Here is a 22,393-nt window from a genome sequence, read left to right on the forward strand (position 1 = left end):
TGCACTCTCTTCCCAAGGTGAGACTCTCCTCCACCCGAGTGACTGGGAAGTGGTTCCATGGGGAGGGCCAGGTATGGCCTTGCCAGGCTCGGGTGCAGTGAATTCAGGAAGGGAAGAAAAGCCCGGTGAGCTGCGGAGATGTGGAAAGGGCAACTCGCCAAAAAGGCGTCTTCAACTTACTGAACCAAAACCCGGCTCTGAAGTCCCTGACACCACCTAACACATCTGTTTCACTTGTTCTATTGCACATTAGCCACAGAAGACAAGATCCAGGGGACAGTTCCTCACAGAAAGCACAAGGAAGGGAGCCATGTTGCTGGCCGACACAGGGCATTCGGGAAAGCACAGGGTTGCCTGGCAACCTCTCCTTCCCCGGGCTCATGTCAGAGGCAGGCCAGGGTCACCAGGTGGCGGAGCCTGAGCCTGCCCCAGCCACACTGAGAAGGCACATCCCACCCACCCCGGGGACCTGAGAACCTGGAGACAGCCAGGGAAATCCACCCTGCGCGGCCCTCCCCGTCCCCTAGAGGCCTGGGCTGCAGGGACACCCCAGACCCTGCTCCTCCAGCTGTGCCCCTACAAATAGAGTCAGAGGAAACTCAATGAGCACCTGACAAAAGGGTAAGACAAAGGTACAGAGGGAACCATGAAGAGAAGGTGCAGAAAATGGGGCCTTTGCTGGAACAGTGCTTGCAGAGTCTAACTTGAATCCAAACAACCTCAGAATGTTCTCAAAGAATCCTGTTGTGGGCTCTTTTAAGGAAGGAGTGAACAGGAGAGATAAATGGCCTTTGCTTTGTAGAAGACAAACCCTATTTGTGGTAAAGGGACTAAACATAGTAAGCATTATTCTTACCTCAGTTAAAACATACAAAAGATTCTGAAGAATATCAGTAAGTGTAAATGTTTAAGGCAAAATCAAGCCGTTCTCAGTGCTGTGTATATTACACAGGACAAATTAAATAGCTGCTTCCCAAGTAACGTAACAGCCCTCCAGGGGCCAGCATGTGTGGAAGGGTCTGAAAGGACCAGGCTAGTATTTTAACTGTGAAATTCATGAAATTTCATATTGACTTTTGTTAGCTACAATACTCACTATCATGTGACCCTCAAGTCAAATTCTGACCTGTAAAATGCAGGTTTCTGGAATAGAATCATCAACATCAATCAAAGCAAAATACAAAAACATTACAAAAATAGATATTTACTATCAAGAGATTATAACACTCAAAATTCCCTTTGAAACATAACTTTAAAAACATAGGCTGTCATTCTTCAGGATTTAGTATAACATCTTTTGACTTCATAAAACAATCAACAAACACTGCAGGAACTTACTGATTTAGAGTATACAAAATCTTGTCATGACTTTTTATAGACAGAAAACTTTAAATATCTTTCTTCATGGTCATCAAAAAATATGACAGGGTTTTCAACATTTTAGCTTCAATGTCCATGAATCTGTTCTGCACTCGCGAGTATCCTCGACTTGAGCCATTCCTAGCGAGGGACAAGGCACTCCCCGAGAAGAGGAAGGACCTGCCCACCCAGCCTGATAAGCCTGGTGGCCCTGACGCACCTGCAGTCACACGGCTCTGCCCATCTGGTGCACATGGTCCCTTGAGCTTATTATTTATTGGTCAGTTAAATAAAGTCCTTCCAACATTTTCAGAAAACCGAGTCAACGTACTGAAGCTGTTGTTTCCTGCCTTCTGTGGAACTGCCCCAGCCAGACTTCTGAAGCTGGGTTCATGCCTCTAAGGTGCAGGCAGCGATGTCCTTGCAGAGCACAACCATGGCCGCCTCTTCACCACCCGCCGTGCCCTCCGCAGCGTCACCGACCATTCGAACATGGGCCAGAAGGGTGTCTGGCTGCCGGCTGCCCAGCCAGATGTCCTTGACATACAGAGACACCAGGAATGCTGTGGAGGCAGAAGAGGGGACAGGCCGTGAGGATGCGCCCACTCGGAGGGAAAGCCAGCGCCGCCACAGCCGCAGCCCCGGGCGGGCACTACTTTTCTGTTGGCTTAATTTTTGTGTTAATCTTTTTTACTTTAAAATGTACTTCCTTCTGATGAATATGAAAATATATTTATAATATAAGTAACATAAAGAAGAAGTCACTACAACCTAGTCCCCTCTGCCTCCGAGCACCAGGCCTGCAGCCAGCACTGCAGTGACAGGCACTTCCCAGAACTGTGTCCCATCACGTCCTCGACCGCCCGAGTCAGGACAGACAGGCGGCAGGCAGAAAGGCTCACTTTCCTGGCTGCAGCCAGATGAGAGGAAGAGGGTCACCCACCTCCAGGTCAGTTCGCCTGCCTGGCCAGCTGGCCCTTCCCCTCCCCGATGGAGGAGGCCACAGTCCTCAGGTCCTCCTACCGTTAGTTATTGAGGCTGCACGGTTCCCTCTTCACTCACTCCTGCTTTCCCATTTGTGGGCATCTGCTAAGTGCAAGCACAGACCACGGGCACGCCTTTGTACCCCTGTGCAGACGTCCACACGTGTGTGCACGCACACGTACAAGCCTGGCCGTGACACGCAGCGCAATCCTCCATTCGGGTGGTGGTCACACACCCTGTGCTCTGCAGCTCTGCAGCCTGGGAGGCCCTCGGTTCTGAGGGAGCTGCCTTCCCCACCCCAACCTGACTGTCGCTGGTGTTTCACCTGAAGCCAGGGCAAAGGCTTCCTCTCCCTTCACATGAGGGCCAAACGGCAAGGCCCAGAACTGTGGGAGGGGTCACCCAAATACTTCGTTGAAGCACCAAACTGAGGAAGTTTCTGGCTGAGACCTAATGGACTCTAAGGAGCACAAGCTTCTGCCCCTCCAGACACTCCTTCAGCTTCCAACCAAAGAGCCAGTATTACCTCGTGTGGCTTTGTCCTTCTCATCCAAAGAAGATGACGTCCACAGGGCTTCCACTGCCGTGTGGAAGGGGCTCTGTTCCTGGCTCTGGGCTGCCACCAAACGTAGCATGACCGAGGTGAACAGGAGGGCCACATCCTGTGCAGGACCCGCCAGCTCCTCAGCACTGCAAAGGCGGCTGTACAGCTTAAACATGCTGCTCCTCACAGCACTGTCCCCAAGAAGGTCAGCTACCACCTCTGTGTGTGGCAAAATGTGGCTCTTGAGCCAGCCAAGGAGTCCCAAAGCCTCTGCCCTGCTGAGCGGGCACTCGGCCACCGACCGTAGCACCCAGCTGACCACAAGGGAGGCGGTGGCAAACACAGGGCCTGGGGTTTCACTCTCCAGGGTGGTCCGGTCTGCAGGCTCCTGAGTGGGTTCAGATCCAGGGACCATAGGCCCCCAGTAGGTCAGTATGGACCTCAGGAGACCCTTGCAGGTCTCCAAACTAGATGTCGTCAGTTCAGAGCTGGCCGTCACCTCTGCCTCTCCAGGCCGCCTCTTTCGGCCCCGCAGGCCTTTGGTCCGGGCTGGTACAATGGGCCTGTTCTTATCCTTGAGCATTTCTATTAATCAAAGAGAAAAATGGCAGTGAGGCTGGGGCCCCTCCTGTCCACACAGATCCTGCCCTGAGGAGGAGGGGGAGGAGGGGGAGGGGCAGCTCAGGGTCCTGAGCACCTGGGCTGTTCTAGAGGACCCCTCCTGCGCGACATCCACTGTGACCGCCGTTAATGATAACGCTTTCATTAGTGTGTGAGAAAAGCCAGGTGCAGTGGTGCACCTATAGTCCCAGCTCCTTAGGAGGCTGAGGCAGGAGGATCACTGGTGTTTGAGGCCAGCCTGGGAAACTCAGTGAGACCACACCTCAAAAAAAGAAAAAGAAATCTACAGGAGGAAACAGAGACTTGTACATGGTAGCGTTACAGCTTGGATCCAGGAGCTCCAGCCCCCATTTGTTCTCTGGACCCCACATTACAGGGCGAGGTGGGGCAAGTAGCTCTTAGCTGCCTCCTATCTGCTCCACAGGTCAGCGTCCTCACTCTTGGGTAGGTTAAGTGACTTACTCAAAGGCAAAAGCCATTTAGAAGCAGGGTTAGATCTTCACCCAAGTCTCCCACCCCGCTCTAGGCCTTGAGGCTTTAGAAACGCTGCTCGGGATGGGAGGGACACTGGTTGCTCTGGTGGACCCAAAGCAGCTTGGGAGCCGCTGTGGGTGCTGACACTCACTCATGAGGTCCCTGACTTGGTGCTTCTCAATCGCTGCTCTCAGGTCTTCTTGCAGCTTAGTGTTTCTTTCGATGAGGCTCCACTTATGTAAGAGGACCAGGACATCTTTGGAGGAAAGTACCATCTCGTTCACAGTGAATCGGCCCATGTCCTTGAAGGCCTGCAGGACGGTGGCCCGGTACCTCAGCACGGAGTCGAGTGTCTTGAAGAAGCTGATCAGCTGGGTGGAAGCCAAGGTCGGCCTGTTTGGGAGCCGAAATTACAGACTGAGCAAAAGCTTCCTCCCTCTCCTGGGAGGACAGCACAGCCGAGTGGCCTGTCAATGTCCTATGGTTCACTCAGGAACCAGGGTCCCTTCACAATGGATACCTAGCACGGCCCCCAGCATGCAGAAAAAGTGAGCTTCTCCAGGGAAGGGGAAAAGGAGCCCCAGAGTCTAACCCTTACCCCAGAGGAAGAAAGATCTGTTTGGAAACCTGGGCTAAATGAATAGGAGGCAGAGAAAGCTCAGGGTCAGGTGCCAGGAGATGCCCAGGACTCCACACCAGGACGGTGCTGACTCCTCTCCATCTCAGGACATCAGACTCAAGGGAGGAAGGCCTGGGAAGGCCCCAGGATGGCATCTCTCCCGCGGCCAACACCTGACCTGTGGGGCACTGGGAGGAGACACATCTCTCTGAACTCCCAGAAATTTAAAACTAAGTATCATCTATTCCACACAATAATGAAAGTAAAACTGTTATTTCAAAGAGCAATTAGTCCTCAGCAACAGCTCCCGATGACCCCAAAATGAGAAGCGTGGTCGTCTAGCAGAGATGTCACTGAATTTGAAACATGACACACAATGTCCTGCTCCTTATCAGGTAATGCTTCATTCTGAGCCTCTTGTTTGCTACCAATCTTCTAGTTTGTTAGCAGAGAGAAGGAAAGTGCTAAAACAGATGTCCTGGCACCACCAACACCTGGTACCAGCACCCAGCCCGATTCACACCAGGACCCGGCCAGAGTCCACCTGGTGTCACGGTGTCCTCGGTAACAGGAAAGAGTAGTAAGTGGCACTGGCCACTGCAACCTCAAACAGGCATGGTAGGGGTCACCTGGTGGGGTGACTCACCTCAGGTGCTTCAGAAGTGCAACAAGGACATAAAGGAACTCAGTGACCAGGTGCAGGGCGAGCAGCTTGCGGGGTTCCTGGGAGCCAGGCTGGCAGGGTGGCTGGCTGTTCCCCTCCATTTCTTTGTCCCCCAGGTTGGTCACCCACAGTGTATGCAGCAAGGAGATCACATTAGAGAGCAGCTGAGTCTCCAGAAACCTGAAACAAACATGGCAGTGGTCTGGCCCTGCCACATCCTCTCCTCTCAGTGAGTCAGTCCGTGGGGGTTGGAGGGCAGGACTGTAGGACAGGATATATGGCGATGGTGGCAGTAATGCCTGGTGGCACCGCAGCCCCCCATTAAACATATCTGCTCATCTTCTCAAGAAGTACGTCCTCTAAATGAAAGCAGCGTGGTCCAGGCGCAAATGCAGCTCCCACACCAGCCAGGCCCCCGCACTGCTTTCTAACCACGGGACTGCCCAAGCCCCTCCAGGAGTTCCGGAGCTGTTGCTCGTGCTGCCCCATTTATGGCGACCACCTGATTTCTGAAGCATCACGGTGTGAGCCAGGAACCAGGCATGACTGGCTAATATGCCTCTTATAAATCTGAAGCCATCTTACAATTGATGTTCTAAGACATAAGATTTAGAATATTTCTTTCTTCTATGGAATTTTAGGAGATACTTTTAAAAAAATACACAAAGGGCCTCGAGACCCCTGGGCTTCTACCAGTGGTGAGTTCTTTGAGAGGCAAAGTCCGCCAGCCAAGCGCAGCCTGTGACAATCTCATCACTGAGCACCTGGACCTGCCCTGGCGATGGAGCACTAAATCGCTGTCACCCGGGACTTCCAATAACCTGTCCTGAAAGGAGGAGCTCCAGGGTGGGGAGGAAAGTCATTCGGGTATTACCAGGGGACTGCCAGGCATGCTGGCCTCAGAGACACTGTGTCAGAGAGCCTGGCACCTAGCAGACACGCCAGCTGCACAATGCCGGCAGCGGACACCGCGTCCCCATCCCAGCTTCCTCTGACCTGAGCGCCTCTCAGGCAGGAAGCACTTACTTGCTCTCGAGGATGTGCAAAATCCACGTTAAAAGGCTACAGTCGCGAATGATTTCATAGGCAGACCTGGGAACTTGGGCAGCATTCTGTAGAATCTCCAGGATCCAATTCTGAATATCCAAAGCAAAATGAGACTCCTTGGTGGGAAAACCAAACTTATTTATCAAAGGCATGATTTTAAGAATGCAGTGGTATGCTCCCATTACAGGGGGCTGCCCCAGACGAAGGCTGCTTTGCTCAGTCTGTTGGAGTGTGGCTGTGAAGGATAGCGCCCTTCCCCACAGTGACAGCCAGAGACAGGCTTCCAGCACCTGCAGGCTGGGGAGAGACCCGCTTCCATAAACCCGTCATAAGGAACCACCCCTCAAGCAAAGGTGGATCACAGAAAGCACACGGCCCAGACACGCAGCAGCCCGTGGGGAGAGAAGGCGGCCCCTCCCAGCCCAGCTCCGGGCCACTGGCAGCCCGCCCGTCCCTTCTGTTCCATCATCTGGAAAGGGGGCCGGTAAGATGGGACTGCCCCTGATTGGCACTGGTGCCTCAGAATTCTCACATGCCAAAAAATAAGAAGCCACTCTACTCAATCCTGCTTATCCCAACGTGCTTCTTAGTCCTGACTCACTCCTATTCCCCACATTTTACAAAATATCAGAAACAAAAGCCAACTAGGAATTAATTGAAAGACGAAAGTCTTTTTCTACTTCTTAAAAAACACAGAAGTCTAAGGTCGGATTCCTAATTAGCCAAGCGAGGCAGGCAGTTGAGACTCCCAACTCCCCTTTCCTTCCAAGTTTTGATGCTTCTGGGCACTAAGTGAAATCCTGGTGGTTCCAGGGCGCCTCTGTCACTTATGTGGGATAATGTGTTCCTAAGCTCTTGGCCAGCTCCACAGGCTCATGATTACTGATTGGTCCCTTTCTTGTGATAGCAAAGTAAGAGGCATTCCTACCAGCCAAGGGCACTATGAGAGGGAAGCAATGAAAAGCATGTCATCCGGGGACAAATGATACGTGGTGTCACAACACTGTCCATGAGTGAATCAGCCTGCACTGCATGCAGGCAGCAGGACGGGCGTCCATGGAACCACGTTTTCCTCACTTCAAAGCCAGGCTGGGGCGCTCAGGTTCAGGCTGGGGTTAGAATTCACAAGGACTTGGCTTCCAAATAAAACCACAAAACAGAGCAGATGTTTCAGTCTCATATAATGCTACAGCATCAACTCACCTGTGCCACTTCGTCACATAGCGGGCTGCTGAAGAAGGACAGGATAATGTGGAAGACCCCTCGCCGGGCACAAAGCTCATAGCAGTTTTTGTCACGAATCCCCTGTCGCAGAATCCCAAACACCCATTCCTGTTCGGCTTTTTGCTGCAACCCAGGCAAATAAGAAAGCATCGTTAACTAAATTCAAGCCCTTTTATCTGACAACCCTTCAAACACCACTACTTTCAAGTGGTGGCAAAGACGGACACAGCAGCCCTGGCCTCTGTTTCTGAGGGTTATTAAAACCCTCAGTCTCCTCCTCGATTCCACTTCTTCAGGTCGGGAATAAAGGACCAGCTCAGTTGAAACATCAAGCTGTTCTAGGTCAGGCAGGGGATCTATGTAAGGAGACTTAATTCCACACAGGCATTCACCAAGGAATCCCATGAGAATGGGATCAAGAGTCAGACTGGCAGAGAGTGTTCAGGGTTTGAGAAGCAAGGTGAAGATCAGTGCATAGGACAGGAGCCTGTCTATGTGGAAGCCCGTGTGACCGCTCCTTTTTGTGACCTTGCTTGATGCTGCTTGTGCAATCATGTCAGCTGAGTGTACATGGTATTAACAGGGAAAACATTAGAAAGATAACAGTGGCTGAGGAATCTCTGGGGCTCTGGCAGCATTACCTCAAAGTCGGAGCTGTAGAAGAACTGGTAGAAGCCTGGCACTTTGTCCATGTTCAAGTACTCGTGTGACAGCAGGAACTTGCTGATCTTCCAGTACATGTGTTCCTCTGAGAACAGGCAGACAGTCACTGACTGCAGGTGTCAACAGGACACCTGAGGCTGGCAGTGTGGGAGGCAGGTGCTCTGGCTATCAGCCATGAGGCCCGTCCCCAGGGAGCTTTCCCACCCTTGTCCAGAATACCGGTTCTTGAAAATGAGAACACAGCTGGACGCCTGAGGTGCAACTGCACATGGGCTTCTCCTGTGTTCAGAAGCCACTGCTGACCTGCCACACGACAGCAGCCCAGGGCGGACACCACCATCAGCCCACTCACCTCCACTTCCCATGGAGAAGACCTGTCCCAGGAAGGGAGGCTCAGGCAACTCCTGGGAGCCTCGGCTCAAGAACACAGCAGGGGTGAGACCTTTCTCCCACTATAGCGGAGTCAGCCCGGCACCTGCTGTCCCCATGTGTCCCACCACAACACAGGTGCTGCTGTGGGACAGCTACACCTGGGTGCCACACACTGGATGGGAGGTGAGGACCATGGATATCATGGTCTCTGCTGTATTTTCTCATAATAAGATCTTATCATTAGAGTCTTCAAATTATTTTAAATTATTTCCCTTCCTCAAATTTGTAAGGCAAGGAAAAACCATGTCATAAAAATTATACAGGAGATGAAAATCAGATCTGAATTCTAACAGCAGCTTGACTACAAGCTAACTGTGGCTCTTGGAATGTCATTTAACCTTGGGGGCTCAGCTGGTGTGAGGGCCGGGGACACTGACTGGGGGCTATTTCCTCACCTGAGATACAACCGTCTCTGCTAGAAGAGCCCTGCAGTTCCTGGTCATACCAACATTCCACCGTTTTTCTCTCAATAAAGGCAAAACAGGGACATGTGATGAACTAAGGTTTCCTACTTACACCCCCCCAGTGGAGGTGTCCCGCTTCCCTGTGGGTAACACGCTGGAGCTGTGTTCTCACAACCCAGTGACGCCTGCACAGTGACTCCATGCTTTCCAGTTAGGGACCCAAGATCCACTCTGCCTTCTCCCAAGCAGGGATCCATGAGTCCGTGAGTGAATCAGCCTGCACTGCATGCAGGCAGGACAACCTGATGCGACAAGAGCAGCAGCCAACCCGGTGGGAGTCGCTGTGCCAGGAAGCCTGTGAGGGTTCTGGGGTGTGTAACACGACACCGGCACAAGGATCCTGGAGGCATGGCAGTGGTGCTACTAGCACCCCCCGCTTCAGAGTGAAGACACGAGGCAGGGAGCAGCCCAAGGCATCCTGGCCCAGCTCAGTCCTTGATGTGGTCACGCCCAGGGACGCTGTGACAGGCCTGAGTCTGATACAATATGCAAACATGAGCTGATGTCCCTGCCCCATCACACACACTGTTGTGCTTCTTGCTTTTTCATTTAGTTTTCTCTGGATCTTGTCCTACAGAGCTCCATCACTTATATACTGTCTACTACTGATGGGCGTTAAGGTGGCTCCCAGTCTCTATTACGACTCTGAATGACCTTGAACATGTCATTTGTCACACATATGTGACCGATTACACCTGTGGGATAAATCCCAGATGCCAACTTGCTCAGTCTCAAATTTTCAATTTCTCCTCAACCACATTATATCAGGAGTACCTGGTTTCAAAATCTGCAGAGCTGCCTTGGCAATGAAGAGAGTCAGGGTAAAAGTGAGTCTCGCATTTGGGGCTCGAATACCATTCCGGACGACATCCAACAGGTAAAGCAGCTGGAAAACGGGGTGAATGGGGGGAGAGAGGCACTTTCAGAACTGTGACTCTGTAGCCAAACCACCACTGTGCAGGCGTGCCTGTCCTCCCACCCCGGGGACACGAAGGCTGCGGCGCGCAGCACGGGACACCAGCTGGCCACTATCTCGGGATACTCTTCACTTCTCACCTTCTTTCAGGAGGCAGGCCCATGCCCAATGGCAAAAAAAAAAAGTCAGGTGCTACACCCTGAAAGGCCAGTAAAGGGCACAGGAGTCTGAGGGCCAGAAATCTTTACCAGAGTTCAGACCAAAGGAACGCTCAACAAAAATCAAGCGTCTGTCTACCCACAGGAAGAGCCTTTGTAAGGCGAAAGCTTGCTCTTACTCCCCAGGGGATGAGCCTCGAAGGCAGCCTCCTGCATCACCTCCCAGAGGTAGAAGACTAGTTCCTCGGCAGGTCTCCCAGCAACACGCCAGCTCCAGTGAACTCCCACCAGACCCAGCGGACAGCCGGCTGGCTCTCTGCCTCCTCGTCCGCCCTCTCCCACAGGCTCGTCCCCACTGCCTGCTCACCTGGGACTGCTCCCGGAACCGAGCACCCTCCAGGTGTGAGTAGTAGGCCGCCAGGACCGAGTAGGCCGCAGCTCGCATCTGGGGGTCATAGCTACTCAGGGCAGCCACGGTTAGGCCCAGAGCATTTGAATCCAAAAATTTTCGACAATCCACCACAAATTCTACGGGAAAACAAAATACTGCACTAAACACATACATGACAGGGTTTCATGACTCCCGTGCGACCTAGAAAAGTCAATTTCTTTTCTGCATCTTACCAATCTCAGCTACATGTACTGGACATAAGAAAGTCTCTCTGGCTCCCTAACTGCTGAAAATATTTTCCCTTTTGTAGCAATAACTGCCATGTCTTCAGTTTCTAAGATCCTCGCTGGGAATATTTCACTGCTTCCCACAAACTCCAATGATATCCAGAAAGGAACAGAGAGCACTGAAGCCCAGGTCTGCATGCTCAGCCAAGAGCTGGGGCCATGACTGGGGTTCTGCAGCCAGCCCCCAGGTCTGCCTGTTCAGCACACAGCCTCATTACTACCTATATGCAGCACCTAGAAAAATACAGAAGGAAGGGGAAGCTGAGATATGCAGCCAGTAAAGCCATTCAGATCTGGCCCATCAATTTTACAAAGGACTAAGCTACATCCAGCCTGCAACCCTGTTCATTCTTCAAACAACAAAAATCTCTCAGAAGATTGGCTCACCGTGCTTGAACAACAGCTATGGCCAAAAGAGCCTGCTGGCTGGCATCTGTGGGGCCTGGAGATGCACCCGACTGCTGCAGACAAGGACAAGACTCAGGGAGACCAGATATGGGGGGCTTTACCACAATGCAGAGACTGATTTTCACTAATGAAATTCAGAGTACTTCAATTCTTCTCTAATAAGAACCCAGGCCTTTTCCTAAGACAAATTATGTCAAGAAGGACTTGGAATAGAGATAGGCCCATTCTGTTAAAAAATGATTCATTTAAGCTGGGAGCAGCGATGCCTGCCAGCAAACCCAGGGACTTGGGAGGCTGAGGCCGGAGGACTACAAGTTCAAGACCAGCCTGGGAAACTTAGCAAGAACCTGTCTCAAGATAAATAAAATTAATAGGACTGGGGATGTAGCTCAGTGGTACGGCATTTGCCTAGCATGCTTGAGACCCTGGGTTCAAACCCCAGTGACATATGTGCGCGCGCGCACACACACACACACACACACACACACAATTAATCTGGCCATGATAATTATCCATAATGATGTTATGATGTTCTTTACAGTGAGTAACCAATGGCCTAGTTTGGAAATATATGCAAGCCAAACAAAAAGACTGCTCTAAGTGGGGTACTTTTGTAATACACTACCAACAGAAGATATACCATCAACAGCATTTTTAAAAAGTTACAGGACAGATGGAGCATGTTAAATAAAGAAACACAAACCAAGTTTCTAGGGATGTAAACTATAAAGCTTGAGATGAAAATGTATTGGATGGGTCCATCGAATTAGATACTATGGAAAAAAAAAAAGGCTTGTGAATCAGAAGATAGTAATAGAACTATCCAAACTAAATCGCAGACAGAAGAGCATTTTAAAAACACCTGTGAGCTGTGGGGCGATGTAAGCAGCCCTAATTCCAAATTTGACAACAATCATAACCACACAGAGCCAAGAGGCTCAAGGAACCCCAAGCACAAGAAACGAACAAAAAATCATATCCAAGCACATCATAATCAAATTGCTTGAGACTAGTGATGAAAAAAGATCTTAAAAGCAGATACATAACAGACAGAACAAAGGGAAGAATAATGCCAGATGATGATTGTTAGCAAGACTGTGTGACCCAGAAATCACTGGAACAACATCTTTCAAGTACTGTACAAAAAGCCTATTAAACTAGAATTCTATTCCCTTTGAAGACCTTTCCAAAGTTTTTTTCAGATATAAAAAAGCTAAAAGACTGATCACTAGCAAACGAGAACTATAAGAATTCTTGACTGAAGTACTTACTAGTAGAATGATATCAGATAGAAAGGTGGATCTATATCAAGGGCTGCAGAGAACAAAAAATGGCACCTACGGGAAGGGAGACCATCAGAGAAGAGAAGGGCAGGGGGAGGAGGGGGGCAGGAAGACGACTGCAGCAGGTCTATGCAGTATGGATATGGCATAATGAAACCCTTCATTCTGTGTAATTAATATGCACTAGTAAAAGAACCGATGACCACAAGGTGAATATAAACAAGTAAATCTCTTTAAAAAATAATGAGGCAAAAATAATAACCTATTGTGAGGTTTTAGATTTTGAAGTAAAACATGTTGTAAGCATAGCACGAAAGCCAGAAAGGGAATAATGGGTCCATACCATTGTAAGGATCTCACACTATGCCTCAGGTGCAATCATCTCCACTGCAGGTAAATGGCAACAAATCAGAGACATGCAGTATGAACCCTAAAGCAATCACCACCCACAACACGTAGCTAAAAATCAACAAAGAAGATAAAACAGATCATAATCTCATTAAATATAAATGGGGAATATATTCCAATTAAAAGGCAGAGATGGACAGATTAGAAAAGACACAGAACTCAGGTGCACACTGCCTACCAGAAGCCCACTTTTAACATAAACACACAGATAAAAACTGGAAGAATGGAAAAAGAACAATCATATGACTTGTGGGCTTCAATAGGTTATGGACTCAATTTTCTAATTTCTAACAAGTGATTATTTTTCATGTGGAAGGAAAGTCCAAAAGCTTTAAAAGCATCAAAGTGGATAAAATTAAAATTGTTTTGGAAAAGAAGAGCTGTGTTTGAGAGACACCTACATAACAAATACTGTACATAGAATATATGTGGATGAGAGAGCAGTCTAAACATTTAATGTTACACTCACTAAAAAGAGCTGGTACTGAGCTGGCTGGGATATTTTTAGTAATTGCTGACATTCTGAGACAAATGAATTTTCCACATGTTCATAAGGAAAAAGCAATTTCATGTTTCAAAGTCATCTCTGCTATTCTATGGAAGCCTTGGCTTTGTAACACTTATGGAAAAGGGCTGTCCTTGGGATGCTGAAAATATAATAGGCTATTTAAAAACAGTTATAAATGTCACTCTGTTTGAAGAACCTCATGAATAGCAATTTGGCCTTCAGACCAACAGACCTTCAGAGAATGGCTTAATTGGGACTATTATCCAGGATTAAATTTGGAATGACCCCTGGGTCAGTGCCCCCATGCTCAGGAGCATCAGGAAGTCTTCCTCAAGCTTCTTACACAACTCCCTGCCACGTGCATAGTGGGGTAGAACTCAATACAAGAACAGTCTGTTGGTCGTCTGGTGATGAGGCTCAGAACAAGTGAGCTTTCCTGTGCAGGCTGCTTTGTGGCTTACGAGCTGAAGATTTCAGAACTGTTCTGTTGAGGACAAGTCTTCGTTGTGGAAAGTGTCTGTCACTGCCATTGCTAACAGCTTTGACTGGCTCTATTTCTTGGTCAGGGACTTAAAGAAAAGAAGCAGTAAAGTTATGAAAATAGGTTTCCACTTGCAGCAGAGGGTTGAAAATGGAGCTGTGAGTTGTGGTTTCTCTGAAGACTGAGACTAGCCATGTGCCCGTGTTGGGACCACAGGAGTTTAGCAACCCCTGGGCCAGGTGGAAGTGCAAACACACTGTTGGGACCTTCTACTCCCACAGCTTGGTGCATCTCATGGATGTAACATGGGATAAAGGAAGGCTGACACCAGGATGCACTGTGAATGGTGCCATGTATGTAAAGTCTGCCCAAAAATGGGCAAGAAGGGGCTTGTGGAGCTACCCACTATGCTTTACTGCTTGATCTGGCTGGTGGCTTCACCAAAACTCAGCCTGTGCAACATAATTCATGGACTTTTCTATATGTCGCAGTTTAACTCATTTTAGTGCTGGGGACTTTCCTCTCCCAAAGAACTGGTGGGTTTTTGTTGCTGTTGCTGTTGCTGTTATTTGTTTGGATTTTTTTATTAGAAGCCAACAAAATCTGTTTAAACCACCAGGCATCTGTTTTTTGCTGAGGAAAAGAAGTCCAAAGCAACACCTAATAAACCTACGCTTTGGAGGGTATTGGTGTTTGTTGTATCTATTTCCTTTTCCACCTCAATGCTTTTTTAAATGCTCTACTTCAATCTGAATTTTAATACCACCAGTATTTTGAGTTACTGAAAATCCTTTTCAAGATGAGGACTGATGTGCTTTGCAGTTTTTTTAAAAAACATATTATACCAGAGCAAATCAAATAGTCTATATTGGGAGATTTAAAGGTAAGGAGATTGGTGACTTTTATAATTCCCTCAAAAAAGGCTCCCAGGCTCCCAGGATCTGCCCCCTACCATGTAAAAATGGAAAAAAGTATTCAAGACTTAGGGAAAAATAACCACCTGATTTTACTGTTAAATATTTTCCTAAGAGTTAAATATTCTCTTAAGAGTTCTATTGTGAGACTGAGGAAGAGACCAAACGATTTGTTCTAATTTGTTCCAGTAACAATGGCCAGCAAACTCATATTTTTAGACTATGGAAAATTTACTTCCATGTTTGATGAAGAACAGACATGGCTGGCACCATGGGGCAAGGAGAGAGGAGTGGATCTGCCTGTTAGCCTACTGCCTGTGGCTACCAGGGTGATCAGAACACCCATCTGCTGTTACTTTTCTGACATTTGTACAAAATGCCCCCTTGTTCTCTTGCAAATAAAATCTAGTATTAGCAACTGAACTGTGTTCTTTAAGGGGAGTTAGTGCCAGCACCAAGGGCCACTGATAGGGAAATCTCAATGAAAAGTCAGCCTTCTTTGATCCCGTTAAAAGGGTTACAAAGCACAATGGTAGAGGTTTAGCACGTCTGTTCACAGGTAGGAGCTTTTGTATATAAAAAGAAAATTTCAAGTTTAAAAAAGTGGAAAGCAAGACAAAGAGTCCACCCCAATAGACACAGCTATGAGCCCCATCCAAGCAGGCCATGAAAGGACCACAGAAGTCAAACACATGTGCCAGGTGCTGAGGGTCCCTGGGTTGGCCTGCTCCATTCCAGGAGTAGAACTGAGAAAGCAGCAACCAGAAGTGCCAACAGGCATTGACCACAAAAGCCTACTCTCTGGAGCCAAGACTAGAAAGTGGGCAACCCAGAGAGACAGAAAACTCAGACAGCAGAGGACTCAACTTCTAGCCAAACACCTCACTGTGGTCCCCTGAACTTGCCAACCAAGGTGAAGTAGGCTGGCCAGAATTCAGCACTGCCAGGCTGTGAGGAGGAGCCGTTTCCCTGCGGAGGCAGCATCCCAGAAGGCCTCTCACCCCTACTGGGTGTCACGGAAGCCCAGTGGAGAGCGAGGACTTCCACCACTGCCCGATTCTGACAAGGCCCCTTGCTGGTGCTGGTAACAGCTACTTCTACCCTGCCTCCCAGGACAGTCCCCAGGAGGCCTGGTGGGTGGTGGGGGCTCCTACTCCAGCCCAGCAGGAAATGGAGAAAGGAGGACTTTTCAATAAATGGGGGCTGAACAACTGGACATCAGCAGCAAACGATCAAACCTGGACCTCAACTTCATGCCTCATGCAAATATGAACTCAAACAGACCCTGGACTTAAAAAGAGTAAATCTATCTAATTTAGTAGAAACTTCTGCTCTATTAAAGAACCTGTTTGAGGATGAAGAGATAAGCAGACAGCTAGATATGTGAACCACATGTCTTTCCATGGACTAACACTACATCTAAAATACATAAGTAAACTTCAAAACTCAATCAACAAACAATATCATTAGAAAATGGACAGAAGAAAAGGATGCACATTTCAAAGAGGAACTCTTGGTCTTCTTTACTTGGGAAGTTCAATTCATCTTTGCTAACAGGTGTATAGCATTCCCAAGTTATCCACAGTTTCAGTTATCTGTGGTCAACCATTGTCTGGAAATACTAAATGGAAAATTCCAGAAATAAGCAATTCACAAGTCTTAAATTGCAGGTTGCTCTGAGCAGCATGATGAAATCACACGTGTGTCAGGCCCAGGAAGTGAATCATCCCTTGGTTCACTGCCTCCTGCAAGTCACCTGGTAATTATTTCTACTATCAGATTCATTGTACCACAGTGCTTTTTTCTAATAACCTTTATTTCACTTAATGACCCCGAAGTGCAGGAGTGATGCTGGCAATTCAGACATGTTAGAGGTCATAAAGTGGCAAAGTTCTCAACTTAAGGCAAGAAAACAAACTATGCTGAGGTTGCTAAAATCTATGGTAAGCTATTGTTAATTGCTTACTGTGGGTGATCTATTACAAACTTTCTGTGTGCACAGGAAATAACAGAATATATAGGGTTTGGAACTACCTGCAGTTTCAGGCATCCACTGGGGGTCTTGGAAGGTATCTCTCCAGGTGAGGGGAGACTATTATACATGTACACGTTTTTACTCCCCACCACCCACATTCATCCATAAAGACTGCCCCCCTCAAGCTACTAGGCATAAAATAGACTTACACCAAAACCAAATCACCCTCAGCAGACTGACTCAAGCATAAAAACTGTAGTTTCTGTTGGCATTTGACCACTATCTAGTGAAAGTTCAGAAAATGCTCCTCATTAGGAATTAGGAAAACATTGAGGACAAAGAGATATTGAGATAAATATTCAAAACATGAATACTGTGACTGTTATGGTTTAGACATGAAGTGTCACCCCAAAAATGCATGTGAAAGAGCACAATTTTCAGGTGAAATAATTAGATCATGAGAATTATAAAGTAGTCAGCGGACTGATCCACCGATATACATTAACTAGGAGGTCACTGGGCAACTGTAGGCAGGCAGGGTGTGGCCAGAGGAAGTAGGTCACTGGGGTGCCTGCCTTTGGGGTTTACATTTTGCTCCTGATGAGCAGAGCTCTCTCTCTCTCTGCTTCCTGGTTGCCGGGTCCTGAGCTGATTTCCTCCACCCTGGCCTCCACCATGATGTTCTGTCCCACCTTGGGCCCAAAGCTATAGGGTTGGCCAATCGTGGACTGAGACCTCTGAAATTATGAGCCAAAATAAAATTTTCCTCCTCTAAGATATTTTGTCAGGTCTTTGGTCAGAGCAATAAAAAAAGAGTCAGACCTAAACCTGGAATTATGGCAACAATCGCCCACCATTGCCAGAGGACCCCAGGTCCCACACAGCAGCCAGGAACCCAGGAGAGAGGCTGCATTTACCTGGTCTGGTGAGTTCACTGAAGAGATGAAGGAGAAAGCAGGGGTCATAAAGGCCACTGAGATCCACCTTCACACTCTTGTCTTTAAAGATAGGTTCCTGTGAGTCCTGGAATAGCCAAAACCAATAAAAAATGCATGATTCAACCTCACAAATGTATCAGCATATCAATGTTAAACTACAGTTACATAACTCAAATTATTTTGAATATTTAAGAGCATAAGCAGAAGAGATTCTATAAAAAGCAATGCTTGCATATGAAACAATATGATCTTTGGGATTTGCTTCAAATAAGCTTTTGCGGGAGGGGAATGAATGATACAAGGTAGCCAGTCTGGGTGATGGGCACCTGGGGTCCCTCTGTTCTGTACACAGTTGGGCTTTTACTTAATAAAAAATTAACAAGAAAGACGATGCTGGGTGTAGACGGAGCCCTGGGAGAGGAAGGGGCAGAAGGCAGCAGCCGCACCTCAGGAGGCAGCAGCCTCCGGTTCAGGGGGAAGTGCAGGATGGTCTGCATCATCCGGTCCCGATCCAGCAGGCGGAGTATGTCCCCGACACTGGGCTGCTGCCACAGCGACTTGCCCAGGCTCCGGCACGTCTTGTGATGTTCCACAGCCGCTGGGCCCCACAGCAGCACCCTAGAGCCAGAGAGGAGAGGGCAGACCGGTCACAGGGACCCAACAGGAACAGCACTGATGACGACGACGACAAGCACACCAGGCAGCACCTGTGAAGCCACTGGTTCATGTAGGTGCCGTTCCAGGTGTGCTCCATGTGTTCTGTCACCTAATCTCCACCACCGCTCGGGAAGACGCTGGGGCAGTGGCAGGGCTGGTGATGATGACAGAAGCCAGCACCCACACAGCACCGAGGACGTGCCTGGCACCGTCCTAAGCACTTTATGTACATTAATTCACTTCATCTACATGATACCCCCACGGAAGGCAGTGTTATTACCCCCTTGGGAAAATAGGGAAAAGAAGCATAAAGTTTAGGAAAGATGCTTGGCTGGTACCTGCCCAGCTGGTAAGTGGCAGAGCCAGGATCCAAACTTGGGAGCCTAACTGCAGAGCCCAGGTTGCACCAGTGGCAGGCAGAATCCGGACCTCCCCCTGCCCACAGGCCACGCGAGAACCAGGTCAGCCTGCCCCACCTGAGCGTCCCTCACAGGTATGCCACATGCACTGTGCAGGCCACAAACCCCCACTGCAACTGCCCAGAGAAGCCCCCGCTTACCTTCTGCCTAGAAAATGACAGGCCTCCCTTTCCCCAACTCACCCCATTTTCCTTCTTACCCTACTTACCCCCCACTACGGCCAGGATGCTCCCCAAAGCCAGCCCTGAGGAGGGCCACTTCCCTGCTCTGAGGTGTCAATCAGCTCTGCCACCCCCAGACAGAGATGGTAATTTGGGGACCTGGAAGTGCTTCTGCATTCCTCAGCTACCAGTCCCATGAGCGCCCTTCCTTCCTTCACACTCTCCTCCTGGGAGCTGAAGGGAGCTCGCATAACCTAGGTTAGCTTTTACTTGCTGGGCAGCCTCACCTGGCCTTCTTTGCTCTGAGTTCAAGGGTGATCTGAGGCAAAACAGACAGTTGGAAGGGCTCTTTCTGCATAGTGATGAGACCTATGCCTGATTTGATCTCCTCTCTCACTCAGGTACACAGGGACTGTTCTATTCCAGGAGGGGTACAAATGACAGAGCACCAACCCCAAGGTGAGAGAGAGAGAGGTCACTGCATGAGGGGAAAGAATGGGAATATCTACACAAGATCTGGGTATTCTTGATAGAATGTTCCTCTTTCTTTTCTCTTTCTTTGGGGTGTTGGTAGCTTCTGAGCTAATATAGCTTTCAACTTTAAGCAAAGTGAAGCAGTTCCTGGGAGCCCAGAATAGACAGAGGAAGACCAACAGATGGGGGGCGGGGGAGAGACACTCACGTGACGGCAGCAGACAGGAGAGAGTAGACCTAATGCTCAATCAGCCCTCTTCACTCTTCTCCCCCAAACCCCAAAACCCCATCACACATCATTCTACTTAAAGTGAAGCGTGAAAAGAAAGGTTTTCAGAAAAATCAACCACAGGAGACCTCTTAGCCAGGAGTGTCGAGGGGCAGGTCCTGCGCCAACAGGCACCACCAGTCAGCAGGAGGCCCACCAGCAGAACCACCCTTCTGGTGTGAGCCAAGCCTTGCCTGAGCAGCCCACGCTGGAGCTGTGCATGAGCTAGAGGAGCTCTGTCCGTCACCCTGGCCCGAGAACTGAAAATCAACGAGGACACTCTCAAGCCTGGGGTTTGCTGTGAGGAGAGGCAGGGGTACCACATTGGCCAATGCCCTCAGCACTACTGGTCCCTGGGCACGCGGGCCCGGCACTCACCTGAAACTAATGAGGCTGAGCTTGTTCTGTTCATATGCCTGGAGGAGAAGTAAAATCTTCTGATCTGGAAGTCAATGAGGGTCCCTTTAGGAAGCTGAGCTCCTTAAACACACCATGGGGTACACCCCACCAGCCTCAGCCCTCACCCAGGATGCTGAGGGTGGCGCTGTAGGCCCCAAGGAGCACGGCAAAGTGGCTGCTCTCACAGACAGAAGGGCACATCCTCACCACGGTCAACATCAGGTCCACCAGCGCTTCTGGAGGAGAAATACCAAAGTTCAGTTCTGCAAGGACACACGTTCAAGACAGGAATAGGGGAGGGCACATTCCAGGGAACATCGAAATGCCTGAAACATCCTCTGAATGACTCTGGGCTTTGGGCCACCGCCTAGTCCCTTCCCTTTTTGTAAAATAAGCATATCTTCGTAGTCGTGGTATCCCTAGGTCTTTGACAAGGCTGCCTTTGACAGTCTCCGCTCATGACCCTGCACAATTTTAAGCCACCCAAGATTCGTAAACCCAAGCATTTCCCCCTATGGTTCTTGTTATGGTCTGGCTATGAGGTATATCCATACAGCTCCTGTTGATGCAGGAATATCTAGGGGTGATCTGACTAGATTATGGGAGCTGTGACCTAATCAGGCCACCGAGTGTGGATGAACCGGCTGAGTGATAACTGTGGACAGGTGGGGCGCTGCAGTTGGAGGTGGGTCACAGGGGTGTGCCCTAGAAAGCTGTATTTTCCCTATGGGCCTTCCCCTTCTTTTCCCCTTCTCTTCCTACTTCCTGGCTTCCAGGAATGAGCAGTGCTTCTCCGCATGTTCCTCCATGACGTGCCGCCTCACCTTGGGCTCCAAACAATGGAGTTGGCCCAGCATGGAATCAATCTCCAATGCGGTGAGCCAAAGGAAACTTCTCCTCCTCTAAGTTCTTGTTGGATACTTTGGTCACAGCAATGAAAGGCTAACACACACCATTATGCTACCACAATCTACATTATTTCTCTTCCTGCTTGAATAGAGGACACGGCCCTTTTTAATTCATCTATTACCTATTATTTGGGTGACAATTATCTTCCACCCAGCAGTTCATTACTGACTGACCCTGTGGAGATTTCCAGTGGTCTGAGGTGTTGATTTTGCTTCTTTTTCTTTGAAGGGGCAGGGACTTTCAGACATCTTGGACATCCTCCATAGTCTAAACCATACTTGGGACTCCTGGCCATAAAGTAGCTGTTTGGTGAATTTGGGAAGCCTAAGCCTGGCTTTAGAAGAGCTCACAGCCGTGAACTGCCAATGAGCAGATCCCACCCGCTTTCCCTCGGTACATTTCATCTTCCCATTGATAAAATTCGCATGCCTAATCAATTTCTCTCAGGTTAGATACCATACCCCGACCTCCCTTAACTCCCAGAGGCTAACGCTAGCGCATGATTCAGCAAGCGATCCCTTAAGCCAGAAGCCTTCAAAACAGGTCTCACTGTTGTTTAACCTTGTGGCAGGAGTATTTCTTTACTCTGAATGTGACAGAAACAAGACACTCTAATGCCATTTTGGTAATACTTGTTTAGCTCTGAAAACAGGCGGGAGAGAAGTTTTGATGACACAGGAAATAAAAGCTGCCCCTGAACCAGGAGGGCAGCTTGAGTCACCTTTTACTTGACTGTCTGGGTTTCCTTCTTCCTCAGACGTGAGCAGTGTTGGCAAAAACAGAGAATGCTGGGTGAGCATCATGTGGACCACCGGGAGCTGGATGAGCTGGGTGCACACGGAGCTCTCGGGGCTGTACAGGAGCTGCGTGGCAGCACACAGGGTGTGCAGGAAGGTGTGGTCCTGATAGCGAAACCTGAGGGGAGGGTCAACGGGAAAGAGCTCCATGATAGGGAAGTTTGTTCTATAGGAAACTTTTTTTTTTCTCAAAATTTTGTTACAATTTTCAAACACAGCACCAAGTTAAGAATGTTACAGTGGACGTCCATATACCGTCACCTGGATTCTACCTCTAACGTGACGTCATCCTTGCCGACCTTGTTTCTGTCCACCACCAGAGACACTTGTGAAAAGGTGGAACGCGGTGCACTTGCAGTCCGCGCCATTAACAAAGGGGGCACGTTCTGAGAACTATTACCATCAGACAGTTTAGTCACTGAACAAACATCGCAGAGTGTGCTTACTGAGACAGCTACCACCTCTCCAGGAGAAACCTTCTCATGTGGAACACCATTACATGTGGGGCCCACCAGTGACCACAGTGTCTTATGTGGCACAGGACCCC

At 49.0% G+C, this 22,393-nt stretch overlaps 1 protein-coding gene across 1 annotated transcript in view; it reads right to left on the minus strand.

Moving 5' to 3' along the window:
• Window positions 1-1,108: 1,108 nt before the first annotated feature.
• The window catches only part of Urb1 (URB1 ribosome biogenesis homolog), a 66,430-nt gene continuing 45,145 nt past the window's right edge, over window positions 1,109-22,393 (minus strand). The window contains 14 exon segments of the mRNA XM_047564933.1: window positions 1,109-1,922; window positions 2,870-3,472; window positions 4,134-4,375; window positions 5,248-5,445; window positions 6,292-6,401; window positions 7,516-7,659; window positions 8,178-8,284; window positions 9,870-9,981; window positions 10,537-10,697; window positions 17,742-17,847; window positions 18,209-18,380; window positions 20,120-20,183; window positions 20,266-20,376; window positions 21,771-21,964. Coding sequence (XP_047420889.1) covers window positions 1,750-1,922; window positions 2,870-3,472; window positions 4,134-4,375; window positions 5,248-5,445; window positions 6,292-6,401; window positions 7,516-7,659; window positions 8,178-8,284; window positions 9,870-9,981; window positions 10,537-10,697; window positions 17,742-17,847; window positions 18,209-18,380; window positions 20,120-20,183; window positions 20,266-20,376; window positions 21,771-21,964 — 2,497 coding nt within the window. The 3' untranslated portion in view covers window positions 1,109-1,749.

The sequence above is a fragment of the Sciurus carolinensis genome, chromosome 9 (genome assembly GCF_902686445.1).
Source record: "Sciurus carolinensis chromosome 9, mSciCar1.2, whole genome shotgun sequence".
Taxonomy (NCBI): Eukaryota; Metazoa; Chordata; class Mammalia; order Rodentia; family Sciuridae; genus Sciurus; species Sciurus carolinensis.